The following is a 24,204-nucleotide window of genomic DNA, read 5'->3' on the forward strand; positions in this document are numbered from 1 at the left end:
AGGCATCCTAGGGGTTGAAACAACTAGATTCAAGGCACGATTGGTTGCTAAAGGCTTCACTCAGAAAGAGGGGATTGACTACAATGAAGTTTTCTCCCCAGTCGTAAAGCATTCTTCCATTCGTGTATTACTTGCCATGGTGGCCAAGTCTGATCTAGAACTTGAGCAGCTTGACGTAAAAACGGCGTTCTTGCATGGTGAGCTCGAGGAAACAATCTACATGCGTCAACCAGAGGGTTTTACAGTTCCTGGTAAAGAAGACCATGTCTGTCTATTAAAGAAGTCTTTATATGGATTGAAACAATCCCCAAGGCAGTGGTACAAGCGGTTTGATAGCTTCATGATTCAGCATGGTTACACAAGATGTGACTATGATGCTTGTGTCTATCATCGGAAGCTCTCAGATGGTTCGCACATTTATTTGTTGCTGTATGTTGATGACATGTTAATTGCTTCCAAAAACATGTCGGAAATCAACAAGTTAAAGTCGCAGTTGAGTGGTGAGTTCGAGATGAAGGATCTGGGTGCTGCCAAGAAAATTTTGGGCATGGATATTCACAGAGATCGCAAGGCGGGCAAGCTTCGTGTGTCGCAGAAGAACTACATTGAAAAGGTTCTTCAACGCTTCGGCATGGATAAAGCGAAAACTGTGAGTACTCCGTTGGCACCACATTTCAAACTCTCTGCAGAGTTGTCACCACAATCTGATGAAGAAAAGCAGCAAATGTCTCACATTCCATACTCGAGTGCAGTTGGAAGCGTGATGTATGCAATGGTTTGCACTCGTCCAGACATTTCACATGCAGTTAGTGTGGTCAGCAGATACATGAGTTGTCCTGGCAAGGAACACTGGCAGGCCGTGAAATGGATTCTCAGGTACTTGAGAGGTTCTGCAGATTTATGCTTGGTATATGATCAGAGTGACTGCACTAGCAGTGTCACGGGCTATGTGGACTCTGATTATGCTGGAGATCTGGACAAAAGAAGATCTCTGACGGGTTATGTTTTCACTTATTCTGGAGGAGCCATTAGTTGGAAAGCTGTGTTACAGTCTACCGTAGCCTTATCTACGACTGAGGCGGAATATATGGCGTTAGCAGAAGCAGTGAAAGAAGCATTGTGGATGAAAGGTCTAGTAAGCAGTTTGGGTTTACAACAGGATTTCACTGTTGTATTTTGCGATAGCCAGAGTGCCATACATCTGACTAAAAATCAGATGTTTCATGAACGGACCAAACACATTGATGTCAGATATCATTTTGTTCGGGAACATGTTACGCAAGGTGACATTGTTATCAGCAAGGTTGCTACCGAGAAGAATCCTGCAGATATGTTAACTAAGGTGATCCCTGCATATAAGTTCAAGCATTGCTTGGACTTGATAGGTATTCGGGATTGATTAGCGCCAGAGAGGCGTTTGGAAGAGGTGATCCAGTTCGAGGAATTCACTATGATGTTCAGCTTGGTAAATTTCAAGCCAAGGTGGAGATTTGTTAAGAAATGGCTTAAAATTGGTAGTGGATTGTTGTTGTTGGTAGTGGGTTGTTGGTGGTAGTGGATTAGTGGATGGTTGTTGGTGTCCATTTTCAACCACAAATCTTTGCCAAAGTTTTGGACAATTATGTCCTTGAACTCTCTTATAAATAGAGAGGTTCATTAGCCATATTCATCATCCCAAACCAAGAGAGAGCAAAGCTTGTTCTTTGAAAGCTAGGATTTTAGCTTTCGGGTTTTCTATAGGGGTTGAGAGTTGTGAGGTTCTCGGGTTGTGTCTTGAGTGTAAAACACTTGTAATCTTCATCTTGTTATAGTGAAATTTCTTTTCGCCTCTGCCCGTGGACGTAGGCATTAAAGCCGAACCACGTAAATCCTTGTGTTCACTTTATTTTTCGTTCCGGTCAATTTACTTGTAGTCATATCGGAGTTCTCGAATCGATCCTTTCCGCAACAGACCTCTTTGTGATCTAATTTCCAGACTAATCTCCCTGTATGGAAAGAGTTCTACTAAAAAGAAACGAGGCTCTATTAGTACCAAGAGATCTAAGGGACTTATTTTGATCCCAATTGCTGACATGAAGGTGGAGGTAGGTTTGAACTTGGAAGTCAGGATCATAAGGTTCGACTGTGTCAATAAGGGGCAGATCCAACTGCTTTACCTGCCCTAAAGTTGAACATCCCTAGGCTTTGGGTTAACAAATTCAAAGGGAGTACGACTGCAATACTTAGCTTTTAGAACTTTTGAGAGCAGACAATTTTGGTCCGTCATTATTCGTCAACGGACTTCCGATGGAAGGACTTCATTGAAAAATTTAATTTTACGAATTCCCAAGCATCATTGTAAACAAAACTGTACATTATTCCCTTATGACAATCATGACATTGAGAGACAACATTCAAACAAGCTGGATAAAAACTATAAACGAAGATAATACAATATGAAACACATGATTACCCCCCGATTCTATACCAGCCCCCAGAGAAAATATTTATTGATTTTTGCTCAACATTCCTCGAGTCCTTTACCCTACTAAAACTTTACCAAATACTTTATCTCTGCTAAATCAATTCCAAGTACTCTGCTACGGGCTAACATCCCTTGGTGGTTATCCACAGGCTGATGCTTAGTTCCCGCAGTCTGCTGACAACTCACTTAGGAAACCACTTCTCTATTTTGCATCAGATTAATCTTTCCATTTCAGCTCATTGTCACAAACAATAACATCAAAGATTACCTATGTCATGACTGTTTGCTGCCTTTGAGCAAGGTCTTGATGTCTCTTGACAAGATCTCGGCTCCCGCCATCCTCATCCTTGCTAGTCAGGTATTTGTCAACTTGCACAGCAGCTTGCCTTCCCTCTGAGATTGCCCACACAACCAAAGACTGACCTCGTCGACAATCTCCAGCTGCAAAGACCCCATCCACATTGGTCGCAAAGCAGCCATATTCTGCCTTAAAGTTTGACCGGTTGTCTTGCTCCACACCTAACTTGCTTGCCACTGTCTGTTAAAATTAAAGAACACAACTGATGAGGCAAGCTCAAACCATGCAACATAAATTTTACCTTTATGGAACTAGAAGAACCTGATTCGGTAGCAACAAAAATAAAATCAAGTTACTAAATTCTCAATTCTTTCGTGTGTTTCAAGTGTACTTTTGGGATGTTTATGTTTCTTGTTTAATCATATCAAGGTTTATGTCAGATAATTTGTAAGACAGAGGTTTGCCAAATATGGGGTTCTTTTATTTTTGGTTATCATTAACTTTAAGTTTTCACTTAAAACTTCACATTAATAAAACTTGAGTCTTTCAAGAAGAAAAGTTGGGCATCAATCAGCATTAAAAACAATTTTACCACAAAAAGCATTATAAAAAGGGAGTGATCAAGGTACTCACTGATTCAGGCCCGAGGAAACCCATGGCTAGCAGGACTAGGTCAGCCTCAATTATTTCTTCAGAACCCTCAACTTCATTGAATTTAAGCTTTCCACTTGCATCCGTTTCCCAACGCACATGTACCACCTAAAGTCCTTTCACAATTCCTTTCTCATCTCCGAAAAATCTCTTAGTCAAAACTTCATAAGATCTTGGGTCTTTTCCAAACTTGGCAGCAGCTTCTTGGTGCCCATAGTCCACACGGAATATGCGAGGCCACTGCAGTACCAACAAAAACAGTGGAAACAGTTGCATAAGATGTCTAGACCATTAAAATATTCCAAACTCTGCTATTTCAAGTACTATCTCTAACTGAATTTTCAGTTTGTCATCTACTTCCAATGCCAAAGCAGATTTTTTTTTTTGGGGGGGGGTGGCAATTCTACTGTAAACAACAGCATAAAATTATCAAGGAATGAGAAGAAACACTGTCAAACCTGTGGCCAGGGATTGCCAGGAGCTCTAGTTTGTGGTGGCTGAGGAAGTAACTCTAGATTTACAATGCTACTACATCCATGGCGGATAGATGTCCCTATGCAATCTGTCCCAGTGTCACCACCACCAATAACCACTACTTTCTTGCCCTTAGCAGATATATATTTACTATCTTGGAGATCACTATCAAGCAAGCTTTTAGTATTGGCATGAAGGAAATCCATCGCAAAATGAACACCAGATAATTCACGTCCTGGAACAGGTAGGTCCCTGCATTAATCAGATAATGCATTCCATTATGCAACCATGATACAATGAATATTAAATATTGTTTATCTAATACAAGTATTTTCCTTTCTGGTGCCAACATATCAGATTGTTAGTCAGAACCCACATAAAGAATAAAACATTATCAGCAAAAATAAACAAAAATCTCCAAAGATAATAATCAGCAGCTCTTTTCCCTCTTAAGGTTTACCTTGGTTTTGTGGCTCCTAGTGCCAGAACAATGGCATCATTATCCTCTTGTAGCCGATCAAGGGTATAGGAAGGATCAATTCCAACATTTGCATTGACCACAAATTTAACCCCTTCATCAGCCATAAGGTTAACCCGCCTTTGAACTACATCCACCTTATCAGCCTTCATATTAGGCACACCATACATCATAAGACCTCCAATTCTGTCAGCACGCTCATACACAGTCACTGAATGACCCATTCTATTTAGCTGATCAGCAGCAGCCAAACCCGCTGGTCCACTTCCAACAATAGCAATGCTTTTGCTGTGGCCAGAAAAACATAATCAAGTATTACGTCTTTTGTGTAAAACTTCTAAAATATGCCAATCTTGCAAAGAAGCAGAAGTCTATGTTGAATCATGCCACAAGATTTGAAATATTAACTTGAACCCTTAATGAATGAACTAATTTTTAAATGTTCAGACCATTAATGAAAATAAAATGGAGTGGCTTAAAATGAAGAGCTTGAAAATTAACATTGTCCTATGGTTAGCATACACAGAATAACAAGCCATACCCTGTTCTCTGGGAAGGTGGTCGTGGCACCATCCACCCTTCCTCAAATGCCCTGTCTATGATAGCACATTCAATGTTTTTTACGGACACAGGATTCTCAATAATACCCAGAACGCAAGACCTTCACATGGTGCAGGGCACACTCGGCCAGTGAACTCTGGAAAGTTATTTGTCTCTAGAAGACGATCCAATGCTTCAAGCACCTGTTTTGATACACTAGCTCATTGAATTCAGGTATTTTGTTTCCAAGAGGGCATCCAGAGTTTTCCTGCATTTATGAATGTAAAAGAGATTTAAATTTATGTTCTGTTTCACATAATTCATATCCAAAATGACAAAAGAACAGTAAAAACAATAATTAATACCTGATGGCAGAAAGGAGTACCACAGTCCATGCAGCGAGCAGACTGAGTCTTCAAAAGTACAGCAGGTTTTGATTCCTCCATGACTTCCTTCCAGTCATTCATCCGAACATTAGGGCCCCTATATGGAACACCTTCACGTTCATAAGCAACAAAACCACGATGCTTCACAGCATTGGAAACCCGAGTCGGCCTCTTGGCTGATTTAGACTCTACTTTCTACAAATACCAAAAGTCAAATTAGATCTTAAACAAATAACGCACAACAACAATAGAAAGTACGATGAGGAAAGCCATACATCAGAATGAAGTGGGATACACAAAGGTGTGATGCAAGTTCAACAATTGAAGATTTGTTGAGATGAGCCAAAACACAATTGAAAAGGAAAAAAAAAAAAAGAAACAGGAAGGAGGCATGCTTAGCTCAGCAACATGAATTTTTATATAAAAACCAAAAAGATAAATGGGGAAAGGGAGATTTTGGAAAAGGTGGAAAGAGGAGTTTAAACAATAGGCAGAAGCATAGACCCTGTGAAGAGATACATGATTTGATAATAACAAATACTACATACCTGAATTGATTTCTCATTCAAAAAATCTGCAGCCAACTTTTTGAGCTCTTCAAAAGCATCTTTTTCCATCAACTCCGGCTCATCTTGCTCCTCAGCTACTTTTGCAGAACTAACAAATGCCTCCTTAGAGGCTTCGTCATACTTCATCTTTGCTAGAACACGTTTATAATCCCTAGGGAAGACTTTAATGAATTTGGGCAGAAGATTCTCAAAGTCAGCAAGTAATTCTCTTGCCAATTGGCTATTTGTATGACGCTGATGTTGCTGAATCATCATTTTAAGAGTCAAAATATCCTCTTCTTCCTCAACTTTATCAAGGTCTACCAGCTCAGGATTGCATCGAGAATGAAATTTCCCATCCCTATCTAAGACGTAAGCAATACCACCACTCATACCAGCAGCAAAATTCCTTCCAGTTTTTCCAAGCACAACAACAGTCCCACCAGTCATGTACTCACAACCATGATCACCAATGCCTTCTACAACTGCTTTGGCACCTGAATTACGAACACAAAATCTTTCTGCTGCCATTCCATTGAAATATGCTTCCCCAGTAGTAGCTCCATAGAGAGCTACATTACCGATTACTATATTTTCCTTGGGATCAAAACGGCTTCCTTTTGGAGGATAAACTACAATTTTGCCACCTGATAATCCTTTGCCAACGTAATCATTGCTATCACCTTCAAGTTCCAGCATGATGCCAGAGCAAAGGAAAGCTCCCAGGCTCTGCCCGGAGCTTCCCGAGAGTTTGATATGAATAGTACCAGCAAGAAGCCCTGCCTGGTTGTAACGCTTAGTTTCTTCATGGCTAAGCATTGTTCCAACCGCACGGTTCACATTACATATAGGTGTCTCTATGTATACGGGACGACCTTTCTCAAGGGAAGCTTTAGATAGTTTAATGAGTTTTTGGTCCAAAGCCATATCCAAGCCATGATCCTGTTTTTTAATACAATATTGAGCAGCTTCACGGCGAATATCAGCAGCAGGTCTGAGAAGCAAGGAAAGGTCAATATTCTGAAGCTTCTCATTATTACTAAGGACTTCTGTATCAACTTCAAGCATGTCTGAACGACCAACCATCTCATTAAGCGTTCGGAAACCAAGCTGAGACATTATCTCCCTGACCTCCTCAGCAAGCATAAAGAAAAAGTTAATAACATGTTCAGTTTCTCCGGAAAACTTTTCTCTAAGCACAGGATCTTGAGTAGCAATGCCCACAGGGCAGGTGTTCTTGTGGCATTTTCGCATCATGATACAACCCAGAGTTATGAGAGGGGCTGTGCTAAAGCCAAACTCCTCTGCACCAAGAAGTGCAGCAATGGCCACATCTCTTCCTGTTTTAAGTTGTCCGTCAGTCTGAAGAACTGTGCGGCCACGAAGATCATTGGCAACCAGAGTTTGGTGGGTCTCAGCTAAACCAAGTTCCCATGGGAGCCCAGCATTTTTTATACCAGTCCATCGCGAGGCACCTGTACCACCATCATGACCAGATATTAAGACATGGTCAGCATGCCCCTTGACAACTCCGCTAGCAATTACACCCACTCCAGCTTCAGATACTAGCTTCACACTGATTCGAGCAGATGGATTTGAATTCTGAAAAACAAAAGAAAGCATCAAAAAGAATTATCATAGAACATTGACATCATAGAATTTGCATCTTAAGAAAGAAGAACCATAAATCAACTCCAAAAAAGAAACAGGGGAAAAGGGCTACTTTAAGAGCATACATAGTCATATGAATGCAGAAGCAAATAAAAGAGCAGAACAGGCAGAAAATTGTTTGATCTGTTTGTAGTGATGGACTCTTAGTTGCAATCACCAGGGTTCAATCCCTCAAATCAAAAGAAAAAGAGCAGTACATGCTCCTACCTTAAGATCATGAATTAGTTGGGCAAGGTCCTCGATTGAATAAATATCATGATGGGGAGGTGGACTGGTAAGTCCCACACCAGCTGTAGAGTTTCTAGTGACTGCAATATCTCCAATTACCTTATGACCTGGAAGTTCACCTCCTTCACCAGGCTTGGCTCCCTGAGTAAGGAAGAAAAAGAAAGTTAATCAACCACAGAAGCATTTAGTCCGGTTCATATCTTAACCTCACCAAATGTCAATCGTAGGTATCAGATAAAGATGCAAAGTCACTCAGAGGTGCTTTGCAGACAACATCTGGCATGAACATAAAACCATAAACAAGAGGAATCTCTATTCCAATCAGAATAGTGGCACCAAATACAAAATAGACAAGCAGTGGCAGAAATAACAAAAATAAATGTAAATTACCAAATATATTATGATAGATTAATACCTGAGCCATCTTTATTTTTAATTCATCAGCATTTGTAAGGTAATAACTTGAAACTCCAAATCTCCCACTCGCGACCTGCTTGATAGGACTTCTTTTTGGATTTCTTGAGCCATCAGGAAGAGGTTCCATACGAGATGGTTTCTCGCCTCCCTCACCTTTCAGCAAAGATGAATTAAGAACATCAAAACTAGGTTCTCTAACAAAGAAATAAAGAAAAGCAACAACAAAAGGACATGATAATAGACAAGCCCCAAAAACTACAGCTAAAGAACTCTAATAGAATGGAAATATGAGAATAAACAAACAAGTTTGAGAACAATTGTGTGCCCTTCAAGAAAAGATATTTCGAAATAGACCAGGACTTAAACTACAAATTTCCCGTAATAGATTCATAACAATTTTCAAGAACATACCTGTATTTGATTTCCCCCCTATTGCATTCATAGCAATAGCCAGTGTTGTGTGTGCCTCCAATGATATTGATCCATAACTCATGGCTCCAGTACAAAACCTTTTCACAATTTCACTGGCAGGTTCCACCTCGTCCAATGGAACTCTCACATCTGCCTCTTTGAACTTCAACATCCCACGCAGATTACAGATTTTGTTCAATTCATGGATCCTTTTGGCATATTCCTTATAAGCAGCAACACTATTGCTTCTGGCAGCTTCTTGCAGCTTTGCTATAGCAAGAGGATCATTCAGGTGGACTTCACCACCTTTCCTCCAGTGATAATCTCCAGGATTGGGCAGCGCTACAGCTTCTGCACTTTTGGGGGCCATAGGCCGAGAAGGAAATGCTAACTCATGCAAATAAAGCGCATCTCGAGCTAGCATCTCAAATGCTGCTCCTTCAACTCTGCTTGGGGTTCCTGCAAAGCATTTCTCTATCACTTCTGAAGAAAGGCCAAGAGCTTCAAAGATCTGGGCACCCTTGTATGAGGCTAAAGTAGATATCCCCATCTTGGCAAGAACCTTCATCATTCCATAGTTGCTTGCCTTGAAATACTTCTTGACCAGCTCATCCTTCGAGTGGAACTCACCGCTAGTTTTCAGTGGAATCTTCCCATCTACCTGTAATCTCCAAATAGCCTCTATGGCCAAGTACGGGCATATAGCATCAGCACCAAATCCAACCACTGTGCAGAAAGGGTGCACTTCACGCGATTCTGCAGATTCAACTACTAATCCAACCCGCGTGCGCTCAAGTTTCTTAACAAGATGATGATGAACAGCACCAACAGCCAAGAGGGAGCTCACAGCAACACGCTTTGATGAGAAAGCTACACATTTAGAGGGAAAAGTTAATACCTTAAAGCATGAATCATGAAAAGAAAAGATGGTATGGGCGATAGATGAGGCGTAATGCGATCCCACATATTTCAATCAAATGAGAAAACTCTAGTTTTATATATAAAGTATTAGGAACAAGTACCTCTGTCAGAAAGCACCAATAATGTATAACCCTCCTTAATTGCATCTCGTGCTCCAGCACAAATCCTGTTCAAGGTTTCCTCTAATCCCTTCCTCCCACAGTCCTTTGAATAAGTTATGTCAAGAACTTTACTCCGCCAACCTCTGTAATTCATCTTTTTAATCGCTTCTGTCTCTTCGATTGACAAAAGGGGCCCCTTTAGGGAAAGACGATGGCATTGCTCTTCTGTTGTTTCCGTTAGATCTCCTTCTGGACCTACCATGCATTCCATGGATGTTACTATTTTCTCTCGAATGGGGTCAATGGGAGGATTGGTGACTTGAGCAAACATTTGTTTAAAATATTCAAATGTAAGCTTCTCTCGGTTGGACATAATTGCCAGAGGAGTATCATTTCCCATTGATCCAAGGGCCTCTGTACCGTCTTTAGCCATGGGAAGAAGCAGCATCTCCAACACCTCAACAGTGTAGCTGCACAAAGAACAAAAGTCAAATATAACAGACGGTTCCATAAATGCATTGCAGTTAAGTTAGTAGCAGAGACGGACAGATAGTTACGTACCCAAAAGCCTTCAATGGAGCTAATAAACCATGAATTCCCATGTTCTCCAAGTTGTCATCATCATTCAAAGCCTTCAGATTTAGACATCAATGAGATTTGACCAGAATGAAAAGCATGCTTGGGGGAGATGCAACAAACAATTATAATAAGGAAATGAATCACTTACTGGCAAAGTTCCAGCTATTGCAGGAATGGCCCTCTCAGATTCCTGAACTGAATTAACTATATCTTTGAGTTCAATTTTTTGCCTCTCAAGCCATTTGCCATAAGGCCTAGCAAGTGAATATTGTTGCTTCAAAGCTTCATCATCAACAACAATATGCTTCTCAAAATCTACCAGAAGCATCATCCCAGGGTTTAGTCTTCCTTTTCTGAGCACATCTTTTGGTGGAATATCCACAACTCCAACTTCACTAGCCATGATGACTCGTCCGCTATGTGTCACATAAAACCGACCAGGACGGAGTCCATTGCGATCCAAAGTGGCCCCAAGGTAGTGACCATCAGTAACTGCATATATGGTTTTCATCAGTTGAAGCAGATTAAACATCATTTAAGTTCCTTAGACAAGTGTACTTACATGATATTAGAGCAGGTCCATCCCACGGCTCCATTAGAGCCGAGAAATACTCATACAAGGCCTTCCGATGAGGTCCATATTTTCATCATTTTGCCAGGCTTCTGGGATCATCATCATAACTGCTTCTGGAAGACTTCTACCAGCTCTAACCAGAAGCTCAAGGACACCATCAAAAGCACCTGTAAGATAAGGGGAAGAAAACAAAACAAAACAATTAATAATCATTTAGACATCAGTCAAGTGGACACTGAGTATACATGGCACCCAAAAGTTTGAAACATGAAGAATAAAAAACCTTCAAGTAAGACGCAAAAATACATTTAAGAGATGCAATTACACAATAAGAGATGAAGAGGTTTACCTGAATCAGATGAACTGGCATCCACAATGGGCAGAAGTTTTTTCATCTCATTCTTTGATAGACCAAGCTCCTTGCACTTCAATGATCCCTCACGTGCCTTCATCCTGATAAAAAAAGAAATTCAGCTAACCACCTTCAGGGAGGATTCATTTAGCTTTGCACACATAAAAGCTTAACAGCAGAAAATATTGAAATGTGGATTCATTTAGCACCCAAGTTATAGAGCAACAAGACAAAACTAGCTTCTTTCACATGTAAATACTGTTGAAATATGTATATATTTTAAATTTAATTAGGTAGATAAATCTTATTTGGATAGATAAGTTTTATTCATATTCTAGAAATATTTTTATTTTATCTTTTAGTAGTTTATTAGAATAAGGGAACTATTTTCCCAATTAGGATTAGGATTTTTTTTTCTCTATTTAAGTTCAATTCTTTAGTTAATAAGAGAAGTACAATTTTATTCAAAGCTCTCTTGAAATCTTTCATGGCATCTGAGCTAGGTTAAAATCTCTAGTAACATCATGGTTAAAACAACCTTCACTGGAGATAAGAGATCCAGCAATCAAATAGAGGAAAAAAGTTCTACAGTTGAAACAACTACCGAGAGTACAATGACTCAAGGGACAGAGGCGTCTCACCTTTCTTTTCAACTGACATCTCACAAGTTGAATGGCAAGAATTATCTGGAATGGTCGCAGTCTGTAAAATTAGCAATTGATGGGCGCGGCAAGCTAAGTCATTTAAATGGAGAAGTTGAGCAACCACAGGTGGGTGATCCAAAGATGAGCAAGTGGAGGTCAGAAAATTCTATGGTAATTGCGTGGCTTATTAATTCCATGGAAGCTTCCATAGGTAAACCTTTTCTTTTTCTCCCAACTGCTAAAGATGTTTGGGACGCTATGAAAGACACCTATTCAGATTTAGAAAACGCTTCACAGATTTTTGAGTTAAAAATAAAACTATGGAAAGCTAGGCAAGGGGAAAAAGAAGTTACTCTTTATTATAATGAGATGATGTCTCTTTGGCAAGAACTGGATCAGTGTTATAATGATGAATGGGAGTGTCCCGAAGATGGTGTAAAAGCTATGAAAAAAGAAGAGAATGAAAGAGCTTATTTGTTTCTGGCTGGTTTAAATAAAGAATTTGATGAAGTGAGATCTCGGATCCTAGGGAAAAAACCGCTTCCAAAACTTCGTGAGATTTTTTCTGAGGTTAGAAGAGAGGAGACAAGGAGAAAAGTAATGTTAAAGCCAGGGTTTGAAGCTAATGATGATAATTCTGCTCTTGTAACTATTAAAAATAATGATGATAGTGAAAAAAAGAAAAAAACCTTGGTGCGATCACTGCAAAAAATATTGGCACACTCGTGAAACGTGTTGGAAGCTCCATAGGAAACCGACAAATGGAAGGAAAAATAATGGCAATGGTCGTGGTTCACAATCAAGGGATAGCAGAGCTTTCCGAAAACTAACGGAAATTATGAGGGCCAAAGTTCTCTAGAAGGGTCTCCATTCACTAAGGAACAATTAGAGCATCTACACAAGTTTTTCAATCACCACAATTTCGGATGAATTCTTCTATTCCTAACTCATCCGATAATCCTTCTTCCTCTTTTGCCCAATCAGGTACTGATTTTTCTGTTTTTTTCAGTGTCAAGCCTTGCAAAACAAACACATGGATTGTTGATTCTGGAGCCAGTGATCACATGACTAGCAATCATTTTCTTTTTTCAACTTACACACCTTGCACAGGAAACAAAAAGATCAAAGTAGCACATGGGTCCTTCTCGGCAATAGCCGGGAAAGGCACTGTTAAAATGTCATCTTCCTTGGTTTTACATGATGTTTTACATGTGCCAAATCTAGCTTGCAATCTCATATCGGTCAGTAAATTATCCCAGTCCATAAATTGTCATGTTATATTTGACTCCTCTATGTGTAAGTTTCAGGACATGGTCTCGGGGAGAATGATTGACAATGCTAAAGAATTTGGTGGAATTTACTTTCTTGAAGACGACCATCTAAGTCAACCAACAACTACTTTATGTTTAAATTCTGTTTCTGATTTTGATAAGGTTATGATTTGGCATTATAGGCTTGGACATCCTAATTTTTATTATTTAAGATATTTGTTACCTAATCTATTTAAAAATAAAAGTCCTTCTTCATATTATTGTGAATTTTGTGAATTGGCTAAACATCATCGGTCATTCTTTCCACCTCAAAAATATAAAGCCTCCAAACCTTTTTTGTTAATTCATAGTGATGTTTGGGGACCTTCAAGAGTCTCGACTTTTTCAGGAAAACATTGGTTTGTCACATTTATTGATGATCATACTCGACTTTGTTGGGTGTTTTTATTAAAAGATAAGTCTGAAGTTAAAAATGTATTTCAGTCTTTTTATGCTATGGTGAAAACACAATTTGGTGTGAAAATAGAAGTATTTCGAACTGACAATGGTGGAGAATTTTTTAGCGACCAATTAGGTATTTTCTTAACCAAACATGGAATAGTCCACCAAAGTTCTTGTACAAATACACCACAACAAAATGAGATTGCAGAAAGAAAAAACCGACATCTTTTGGAAGTAACTAGAGCCTTGATGTTCACTAGTCAAGTACCACGTTATCTTGGGGCGAAGCCTTGTTAACAGTTACATATCTTATTAATAGAATGCCCAGTAAAATTCTAAATTATAGAACTCCTTTTAGTCTCTTTAAAGATAACTTTCCTAACTCTAAATTGATTACAGATTTATCCCTCCGAGTTTTTGGGTGTAGTGTTTTTGTTCATATTCACAACCAAGGTAAACTAGATCCTAGAGCAAAAAAATATGTCTTTGTTGGTTATGCTTCTAATAAAAAGGGTTACAAATGTTATGATCCAATTGATAGGAAGATTATAGTTACCATGGATGTCACATTTGTTGAAACAAAATCTTATTTTCATTCTAATCTTCAGGGAGGGAATTATACTAAAGAAGATTCTATAATTGATCAAGAAGAGACTAGGAATATACAACATAGGGATTCTAATAATGGGGAAGGCGAATTTATAATTAACACAAAAATTAATGATGTTAATGTTAATGAAAAGGAGGATGAAGGTATAGAGTCTGATTATGAAAATAAAGAACAAACAAAGGAGTTAATTGTTTACTCAAGAAGAAATCGAAATCAAGAAAGTGGAATCCACCAGATTCATCACCAAGAATCCGACCCGCAAGATCCTGTCAAAAGCCCAGGTAAAGCTCATAATCCAGCCAATGAATTTTTTGATTTAGATATTCCAATTGCCAAAAGAAAAGATGTTAGAAATATTGTCAAATATCCCATGTCTAACTTTGTATCCTATATGCCTTATCTTCGACATTCTCAACCTTTGTTTCGTGTCTCGATACTGTCCAAATACCAAAAAATGTGAAAGATGCTTTACAGGTTCCTAAATGGAAGGAGGCTATTTTAGAGGAGATGCGTGCTCTTGAAAAAACAGGTACATGGAAAACAATGGAATTACCTGTAGGGAAAAAAACAGTGGGTTGTAAATGGGTGTTCACAACCAAATTCAAACCAGATGGATCTTTAGATAGATACAAAGCCCGGTTGGTAGCAAAAGGGTACACTCAAACATACGGGATAGATTATCTTGAAACATTTGCTCCAGTGGCCAAATTAAATTCCGTCAGAGTTCTTTTATCAATTGCTGTTAATCTTGATTGGTCTTTACAGCAACTAGATGTGAAGAATGATTTCCTAAATGGAAAACTTGAAGAAGAAGTTTACATGGATCCTCCTCCAGGTTTTGAATAAAAATTTGGAACTCGAGTATATAAACTCAAGAAATCTTTATACGGTCTGAAGCAGTCTCCTCGAGCTTGGTTTGAACGATTCACTCAAGTTGTTAAAAAACAAGGTTACTCACAAGGGCAAGTTGATCACACAATGTTCTATCGACATTCACAAAAAGGTAAAATAGCTGTTATTATAGTTTATGTCGATGATATCATTCTTACAGGAGATGATGTGGATGAAATAAGACGTCTCAAGGAGCATCTAGCATTGGAGTTTGACATCAAAGACTTGGGTCCTTTGAAATACTTTCTTGGAATGGAAGTTGCTCGATCAAATAAAGGTCTTGTGATCTCTCAGAAAAAATATGTGATTGATCTTTTAAAAGAGGCTGGGATGAGTGGTTGCCGCCCAGCTGACACACCAATTGATCCAAATGTAAAATTTGAAAATAAAGAAGGTCGATTAGTTGATAAAGGGCAGTACCAAAGATTAGTTGGTAAGTTAATTTACTTATCACATACAAGGCCAGATATAGCTTTTGCAGTAAGCTTAGTGAGTCAATTTATGCACTCCCCAATGGAGGAACATGAAGAAGCAATGTTTCGAATTCTAAGATACTTGAAGAGTTCACCGGGAAAGGGTTTATTCTTCAAGAAATCCGAACAAAGAGGAATTGAAGCTTATACAGATGCAGATTGGGTAGACTCAATAACAGACAGAAGATCTACATCAGGATACTGTACATTTGTTTGGGGAAACCTTGTGACTTGGCGAAGCAAAAAACAAACTGTTGTAGCAAGAAGTAGTGCAGAGGCTGAGTTTAGATCAATGGCTCAAGGAATTTGTGAAATGGTTTGGTTAAAAAGAATTATGGAAGAGCTGAGGAAACCAATAACTTTACCAATGAAGTTGTACTGTGATAGCAAAGCTGCCATTAGCATTGCTCACAACCCAGTCCAACATGACAGAACTAAACATGTTGAGATTGATAGACACTTTATCAAGGAAAAGATTGAAGAAGGCCAAGTGTGCATGCCGTTTGTTCCTTCAAAACAACAGATTGCTGACATACTCACCAAAGGACTCTCTAAGACAAGCTTTGATTTTCTAGGAAGCAAGTTGGGCATGATTGATATATATGCACCAACTTGAGGGAGGGTGTTGAAATATGTATATATTTTAAATTTAATTAGGTAGATAAATCTTATTTGGATAGATAAGTTTTATTCATATTTTAGAAATATTTTTATTTTATCTTTTAGTAGTTTACTAGAATAAGGGAACTATTTTCTTTTTATGTTTTAGTAGTTTATTAGAATAAGGGAACTATTTTTCCAATTAGGATTAGGACTTTTTTTTCTATATTTAAGTTCAATTCTTTAGTTAATAAGAGAAGTACAATTTTATTCAAAGCTCTCTTGAAATCTTTCAAATACCACTTCTCCGCACTAACAGAGCAAGTAAAACTTTCTGAAAATAACAAAAAAAAAATTGACATAAAAACGATTTTAAACACAGAACCAAAACTATCAGTTACTGGCATTATTTGTGTTATTTACCAGTTGTTACAATAAAGATGAGCAAGTATGGCATGTGATAGATAAATCAAATAGTAGGATATAATCTTTGACAAGTTCAGAGCTGAGCAAGAAATGCAATTATCCAGTTGCTTCAATTTCAGCGAAGAGGAGAATCTTTTCTCAGCTTTATATGAGTTCAAAATTTTTAACCCAACAATTCCAGTTAAAAAGGAGGGAAATAGTAAATTGTATACACACATACACCAATTAATCCAAAATTTGTGAAATTCTAAAATGCATACCAGTTTACATTGCCTCTTAATGTATTAATTTCCCCATTATGGCCCAAGACACGCATTGGTTGGGCACGATCCCAGTTAGGAAATGTATTTGTTGAAAATCGCGAGTGTATCTGCGTCAATAAAAGGATCAGAATTGTCATTCACAGCCCTCTCTACTCTGCTAACAATTTAGGTTCTGATTTGAAAATTGCACGTACAAAATGTTGGGAATTTCAACAATGTTCTATACTGCAGTGCCCGGAGGTCCGGACAAAAAATCACACAACCCTAAGCTACCTGATTAGGCACACACATATTTCCTTTCCTCCAGTAAATAGAAATTTCATCCTCACACAACCGATCATAGAGAGCATTGCAGCAAGTTTCTCCAAACATGATTTACTTGCAATGAGGTTTCTTACCAACTCACCCAAGGCATCCACTCCAGCATCCAAATTCATATAGTTATCAAGGGAGTGGAAGAACTTACAGACCATTAAAACTTCAATGCCTCAGAAGTCATCCCTCAACCTTGCATTCCTTCAGTTACCGGAGGTTCCATGCTGTTTGTGAAGTATTGAGTTAGTGGTGAAGGAAAGAAAGTGAATGGATAAAATATTTACCAGGGCCATGTAGCTCGTAAACCTTTCATTGCCAAGATCTGCATAATAGTAGTTTTGCAGTTGGTCAGGCTTCAACTGCCCCTTATAAATGACAGTCCTGCCAAACCCAGATAAAGGTGTAAATATTCTTCACGTGCAGAATTTTGGGGCAAGTTTTCTTGTTATAAACACAACTATCTAAAGCACAAACCTAGATGAAAGAGAGCATATATAAAAGTCCCTAACACCACCATGTTGGAGGTTTAGTGCAGCTCGGATAGCAACCATTGAAACCCTCCGTAATATGTACATCTGTAAACAAATTCTGTTGGTGCTGTAACTGAAACTAACAGATTCAGTGCAAACTTGTTAAGCAAGTCTCGAGACTTGCTGAGCAAACAAGAGAATTCGAGCAAGACAAAGAAAGAAAAGCTAAGAAAAATGAAGAGAAAAAAATGATGAACAAACTGAACTTCATTCATGAATTGCATAATGGCACAATGCCAATACATAAACCAAGCACTAAGCTTGTCAAAAACAGCAAATAATTACCTAAACATCACCTACCTCCACTAATGACATGGAAACTTGAAATTTTGGCTTGTAAACTTATACAAAGTTGTGTTTACAGCTCATACATAAGCTAATTACATCAGTCAACAACCTAACTTAGTTAGAAATGAACTAAGATTACATTTCATTGACTAGGAATTACAAAATAAACAAAATAAGCTTGCATCAGCAGCTCCTGCATGACTTGGTGCATGCTGTCGAGTTTGCTGCATGCTGAACCAACTTCATCAAATTCCTTGTTAGCAATCTAATCTGAAAACCAACTTATCATAAACCTTGCATTTCCCAGGAAAAACTCCATTTTCACATACAATACTCTATCTAATCTAGAAATAACTTACCTTTATTCCTTCTAGCAAATTGATGAATGTGCATTTGCAATATGTCAACAAAAAGAAAGGAAAACTTACCTGTTGTTCAAGGTCAGCCTTTGATCTGGATGTGGGTGCAAGAAACACTTGCTCAATAACAGGCTCTGTCTGCAAAGCAGCATTGCCCAATCCTGAGTTATCCGTTGGTACAGGTCGCCACCCAAGCACTCTATGCCCAAGAGATTCAGCAACCTGCAAAAGCCAACCAAATTTTCTGTCAGCAGCTATTGCCAAAAGATCTCTATTGATATTAAGCTACTTAAACATGAATTGCTGCCAGACGACAATCACTATGGCTGTTGGTACCAATTAAGGGTGAAAAACATGATCAACCCCAGAAATTATCTTTCAAGATACTGTGAAAGGATACTCATTAGTCTGTTGTATCGAAGCATCTTAAAATTACATAAATAATTTAAAAAGAAAAAGGAAAAGACAACTAGCAAGCTATCGCTCTCTAAAAAGGTAAACATGAGAAGAAATTTCATTATTATTTAAAATAAATACAATGATACTAGGACTGCAATTCCTGCTAGAGATGCATAACATTCAGCTGGCTTATAATAATTATAAATATAATATTGAACAACTCTGAGTGTATAAATTTACCTTAGTGAATACATTTTTGCTTTCTTCCCTTCTGCTCTCAGATGTCGGCAAAAGGAACATGCCCACCGCGTAATCCCCTGGCGGTGGTAACTCAAACCCAACATCCTTTGCAACCTGATCAAATATGCTAAAAATTATATATTCAAAAAGTTTGAGCATATGTTCACTTTACACTGTACTAGTAGAAAACAAATAAAATATGGGCGTTAAGGGGCACATTCTATTTATTATTCCATCACAATTCACACACTCGCGAATAAAAAGTAGTTAAAAGAAATCCGAAATGGAATATATTCAAGGGGGGCTATTTAAAAGTAACACAAAAAGATTTTTTTTTCCTTAAAAAAAAGGTGGATAACAAAAACAAACCTCCTTGTAAAAATCATGAGGAAGAGCCACGAGAATCCCAGCTCCATCGCCGCTATTTGTCTCACATCCACAAGCCCCTCTGTGTGACATCCGTATCAACATTTCTAAAGCATCCGTTATCTAAAAATGTCCATAATAAATCAGAACAAAACTCAAGCATCGTCAAGTACGTACATATATGTACGTACACACATAAAAAATTTACATTAGGCTACACGTGTCCTAAAACGTACAGTTTTCCGAGTTCTGTCACCGGATAGCTCAGCGACAAAACCAACCCCGCAGGAGTCCTTATCAAAAGACGGATCATACAGACCGAGTGGCTTCTCAGGCACCCCGGACAATGAGGACCGCACCACAACGCGGAGTTTAGGGGCCCGACTCGGCCCATCCGTTTGCCATAAGTGTAACCTCTCCAATCCAGACCCCCGCAATCGAGTCCCTAAAAATTTCTTCTCCAAAGCAGCGGAGGAATTTTTCTTAACGGAGCATCGCACTGTTCTTGTTTTGCGGCGGACAGAGGGAATGACATTCAGTTGAAGAGCAAGAGAGGCTTTGTTGAGTGAAGGGAGGGCGCAAGAGCTGTTTCGAAGTTGAAGGAGAGAGCCAGACATCGACGCCGACGCCGACGCCGACGACATTATTCAAAACCTGTTATTTCAAATATTTTCTTTTTTCTTTTAAGATTATAATTCACTTATATTAAAAGTAGAGATTGTTTTCGGATAAGAATCAGAATATATTTTGGAGTCGAAGTCTCTCTCGTTTTCAGATTCAGATCCGTCGAGTAGATCTGTAGAGATATGGAAAGAGATCTGAAATTCAAACGAAAAATTCGAATAACATTTTTTTTCTGATTGGTTCTCCAGAAAATAAAATGAAGTCCTGGTAGATCATTTTTAGCTTCAAATTCCAATTCAATGAAAGGGAAGTCCTTCAAATGGGTTGTTATCACGTCCGGAATCACCGATATGGAGCTTGGAAGCACTCGACGAAACTACGAACCACGAAAAATTGAAAAGAGACAATCAAATGGAGAAGAAAAAGAGAAGGGGCAGGTTTTTGAAGGGATTAGCACAGAATTTATAGACAGAAAGAGTATCTCCCTTATTCATTTTTTCTATTTTTCAAATAAGAGGGTGTGGGACCACAGCTGGGAAGCTCTAAATTTACCAAATTTCATTTTTATTTCCAATTTGGATACTTGTCCTTTTATGACACTGCATTTCTCTCTAATTAGTATAAAAATAGTTAAAAATGGTGAAATTAGATATTATATACTAAAATAAAATAAAAAAACTAAAGAAAACTCCTTAACGTGTCTTTGGATGGGTAGTGAACCTGGTACAATAGAATTTTTTATCTCATAATTATAGTAATTAATTCTATAGTCATTGTTTTTTAAATTTTATTGAAGGTAAATGCACACTTTATTTTAAATAGAGATGTACATGGGTCAGACCGGGCTGAGTTCAACTAAAAATTTAAGTTTGTTTTTTAGGCCCGAGCTTGGTCCGACCCGAAAAAAGGTCTAAAATTTTGTCCAATCTCAATCCGGATAAAAATGCTAAAACCTAGGCCCAACCTGACCCATCCATATTAATTTTTATATTGTTTTTTATATAATTTTAAAATATATATAATACATCAAAATAAATATTTCCCAACAAATTAAAAATAATTTTAAAAAAATATGTATACTTAAATAACACTAACATAAATGCAACTTAACAAGCAAATACCTCTAAAACAATAACAAAATTAACAAATGCCTTTAAAATAAATAACAAAATTAACAATAAAATAAGTTTCATACAATATCCAAACAATAACAACAAAATAGTAGCAATATAATAGTAAAATGGTAGCAAAATAGGGAGAAAATAACAAGAAAATAATATTAAAAAACAGAAAAAGTAGATTTTTTTGTCCTTTAGTGGATTTGGGCCGGACCAGGCCAAAAATGCATTACCTGATGCTCGACCCATTTTTTAAACGGGTCTTTTTTGTCCAAGCCCATTTTTCGGGCCTATATTTTTTCTCAAACCCTCTCACATTTTGGGCGAGCCTTCGGGCTAGGCCAAGTGGCCCGACCCATGAACAGTTCTAATTCTAAAGGCACCCTTAGATGCTGATCAAATTTAGATATTCTTTGAGGCTCAATGAAATTAATTTTTAGAAAATTGATTTTTTTTGGTTTAGCTTATAAATTGGTATTTAAATTATACATTTTTTTATTTTGGTATCTGATTTTTTTTAAGGTCATAAGTGGTACCTAAATTATTTTTTCTCTTGGTACTTTTGTTAGTCAAATTGCTAGTCAAACCGATAATGAAACCGTTAAGATTTTGTTTATCATTGAGATTGAAATACTTTTCAACCCAAATCTTGATTTCAAACCAAAAAATTTGATAAACAAGTACATTTTCAAACCGAACTTTAATTTTAAACTAGGATTTTAACCTAAATTAAAAAGTCAAAAAATTTAGCTTTTGGCTTTTGGCTTTTGGAAAAGTATTTTTCAATGAATTTATATTTTTCCTCGTCGTTAAATTTTTTACTTTACAACATCATATCTAAAATTGACATTTTATCTTTTCAAAAATACTTCTTAACACCACTAATAAACTAGCCCTAAGTTTATTTTAAAATAGGCTTAACCCACAAATTAGCACCTAAACTATGTCTTTTTTTACCATTTTGATACCTAAACATTTTTTCATCACAAGTGGTATCTAAAATGTTCTTTTTCCAAGTTGGTATATATATTTTCTTTTTCTTTTTTACTTTGTTACTTTTTTTCTTTCTTCAGAACTACATTGATGGTCTAACCGGTCAAGCCACTAATTCTCAATTTGATTAACTCATTCGGTTCAATCAAATAAGTTATCAAAAAATTCATATAAAATATTTCAAAAATAGAGAAAATCGGTTCAATTGATTTTTTTTTTACCTTAGTTCAATCAATTTATATTGTTGGCAATTCAACTAGTTCAACCCCTATCTTTAGATCAATACCCCGATCAATTCCTAGTCTAGCTCTAAAAACATTGATTTTAATCAATGAAATAGTTTTTTTGATCCTATCAGGTAGAGCAAGCAAGCAATGAAGTTTGAAAATAGAATTAATTAGTAACAGTCCGATTTTCAGTGGTGTTGGAAATAGCGATTTCGAAACCCATTTTCGTAAACCAAGCTGTAAATATTAATAATTAAACGAGGATAGTATAGAAATATATTAAAGTTTAGTCTCGTAATTTTGTTGATTTAATAGTTAATTAAGGTATAAGAACTAAATTGTAAAAAACTTATCACTATAGTTTTTTTTTTATTGCAAAAGGTTTAAAATAGAAAATAAACCATTTTAATTCATCAATTAGTGGAGAAGTATGTTAATATCCACTAAATTTGATTGATTATTGATTAAGGCTTATTTAATTTAAGTTTAACTAATTAACTTTGATTAGTTAAACTTAAATTAAAGTATAAAAGAAATATTAATTATTGAGGGGATCATTAACTACGCATTACTATCATCGAAGAGCATGTACTAGGGAAGTCATCTAGGTATACATATATACTTGTTCTATATTGCTACAAGTTGTAATGGTGATATTGGTTACTACTATTTTGTTTGTTTTGGTTGGCTATCTTTTGGATGAATGTATGCATGATTAGCTTTTCCATTTTTTAAATGGTTTTATATATATTTTATAATGCTAATATAACTCTTGAATGTTTTGACAAGTTTTACTTCACTTTAACTATGTTTAATGAATGATGTTTGGCATCGGGACAGGTGAAGGTGTTACAAGATCTAACCACAAAGTTAATAATTGGCATCGTTTCTCAACACCCTATAGACCACTGGAGTATCAAACCCTGCGAGAACTCGTCAATGAGCCCTCACAAATGTGAGTTCAACTCTGCCACTTCACACATAATCAATCCTCAAAAAAGTATCGAGATAGGTCACTTTATAACCTTCCTCTTGACCGGGGAGGGGGGCAATTATTATACCTTGTCAACAAGGGACATGTGGCAAGACCCGCAAGTGGTCCACATTAAACCCCTCAAAACGACCCCTTGTCGTGACCCCTTACAAGACACCCTCGCTCAAAGATGAATGGTCTCACCTATCATCTCATGCTTAAAGACAAAGGACAACCTCTATATAAGCTCAAGCACACAAGAGAAAAGGGATCTCTCCAAGCCACTTCCTTTTTCCTCCTCCCTTCCTTCTTCCTTACCTTCATTGACTCTCCACCCTGCACGAACGAACTAGGCCTTATCCCCTCCATTTTCTCCTCCTTGTTAATTCTAGTTGTGAAAATTTTTTTATTCTATTGCCAATACATAAAATAACAATCTTATATATAAACAAAGTCACATGTTCAAGTAACCTCCCAATACCATTAAATGATATCACAACAATGTGATGCACCAATTTGGTGATCAAAATATTAAATTTCGATAATGTTAGTGACTAAATTAAAATATTTAAAAATTAGATGATCAAAACAGAAATACAGTAATAGTTGAATAAGTATTTTGATAATCTAATATTTTTAGTGCAATAGGTTACCATATTTTAATTATATCTCTTAGATGTATTTATATAGTTTTCAAAATCATAATGTCTAATTATGTAAGCTAGAGAAAGAAATATAGAATCTTTGAAACTGAATATTCAAAAAGTTTTCATGAAATTCTAGTAACTGTAATTTGAAGCATATCAGCCACATCTATTAATAAAGAAATTAAACTTGTCTTACCATTATTTATTTAATTAATAAACCTTTCACGTTCGATAGGTATATTTTGGAGTAAATATTATTTTATACTTTTAATTATCGGTGAATTGAATTTTACTTTATTAATTCATTTTAATATTTAATAAATAATTATTAATTAGTTGTATATTAATATTTTCATTAATTATTTGGTGGTCCTTGTGTTGCTTGGTTTACGTGATACAAATCAAATTCAACG

The 24,204-nt window shown here is 37.0% G+C and overlaps 1 protein-coding gene and 1 pseudogene across 1 annotated transcript; both read right to left on the reverse strand.

The window, feature by feature from the left end:
• Positions 1-2,338: 2,338 nt before the first annotated feature.
• LOC107904249 (glutamate synthase [NADH], amyloplastic-like) lies at positions 2,339-17,602 on the reverse strand (annotated as a pseudogene).
• Positions 17,603-17,746: 144 nt separating this feature from the next.
• LOC121203324 (glutamate synthase 1 [NADH], chloroplastic) lies at positions 17,747-20,272 on the reverse strand. The gene is made up of 5 exons (XM_041114641.1): positions 19,446-20,272; positions 19,213-19,332; positions 18,844-18,957; positions 18,274-18,426; positions 17,747-18,115 (listed from the first exon to the last, which is right to left on the reverse strand). Exons 1-5 carry the CDS (start codon positions 19,851-19,853, stop codon positions 18,029-18,031), a joined length of 882 nt encoding a protein of 293 aa, XP_040970575.1. The 5' UTR covers positions 19,854-20,272; the 3' UTR covers positions 17,747-18,028.
• Positions 20,273-24,204: the final 3,932 nt, after the last annotated feature.

The sequence above is a fragment of the Gossypium hirsutum genome, chromosome A05, assembly GCF_007990345.1.
Source record: "Gossypium hirsutum isolate 1008001.06 chromosome A05, Gossypium_hirsutum_v2.1, whole genome shotgun sequence".
Classification (NCBI taxonomy): Eukaryota; Viridiplantae; Streptophyta; class Magnoliopsida; order Malvales; family Malvaceae; genus Gossypium; species Gossypium hirsutum.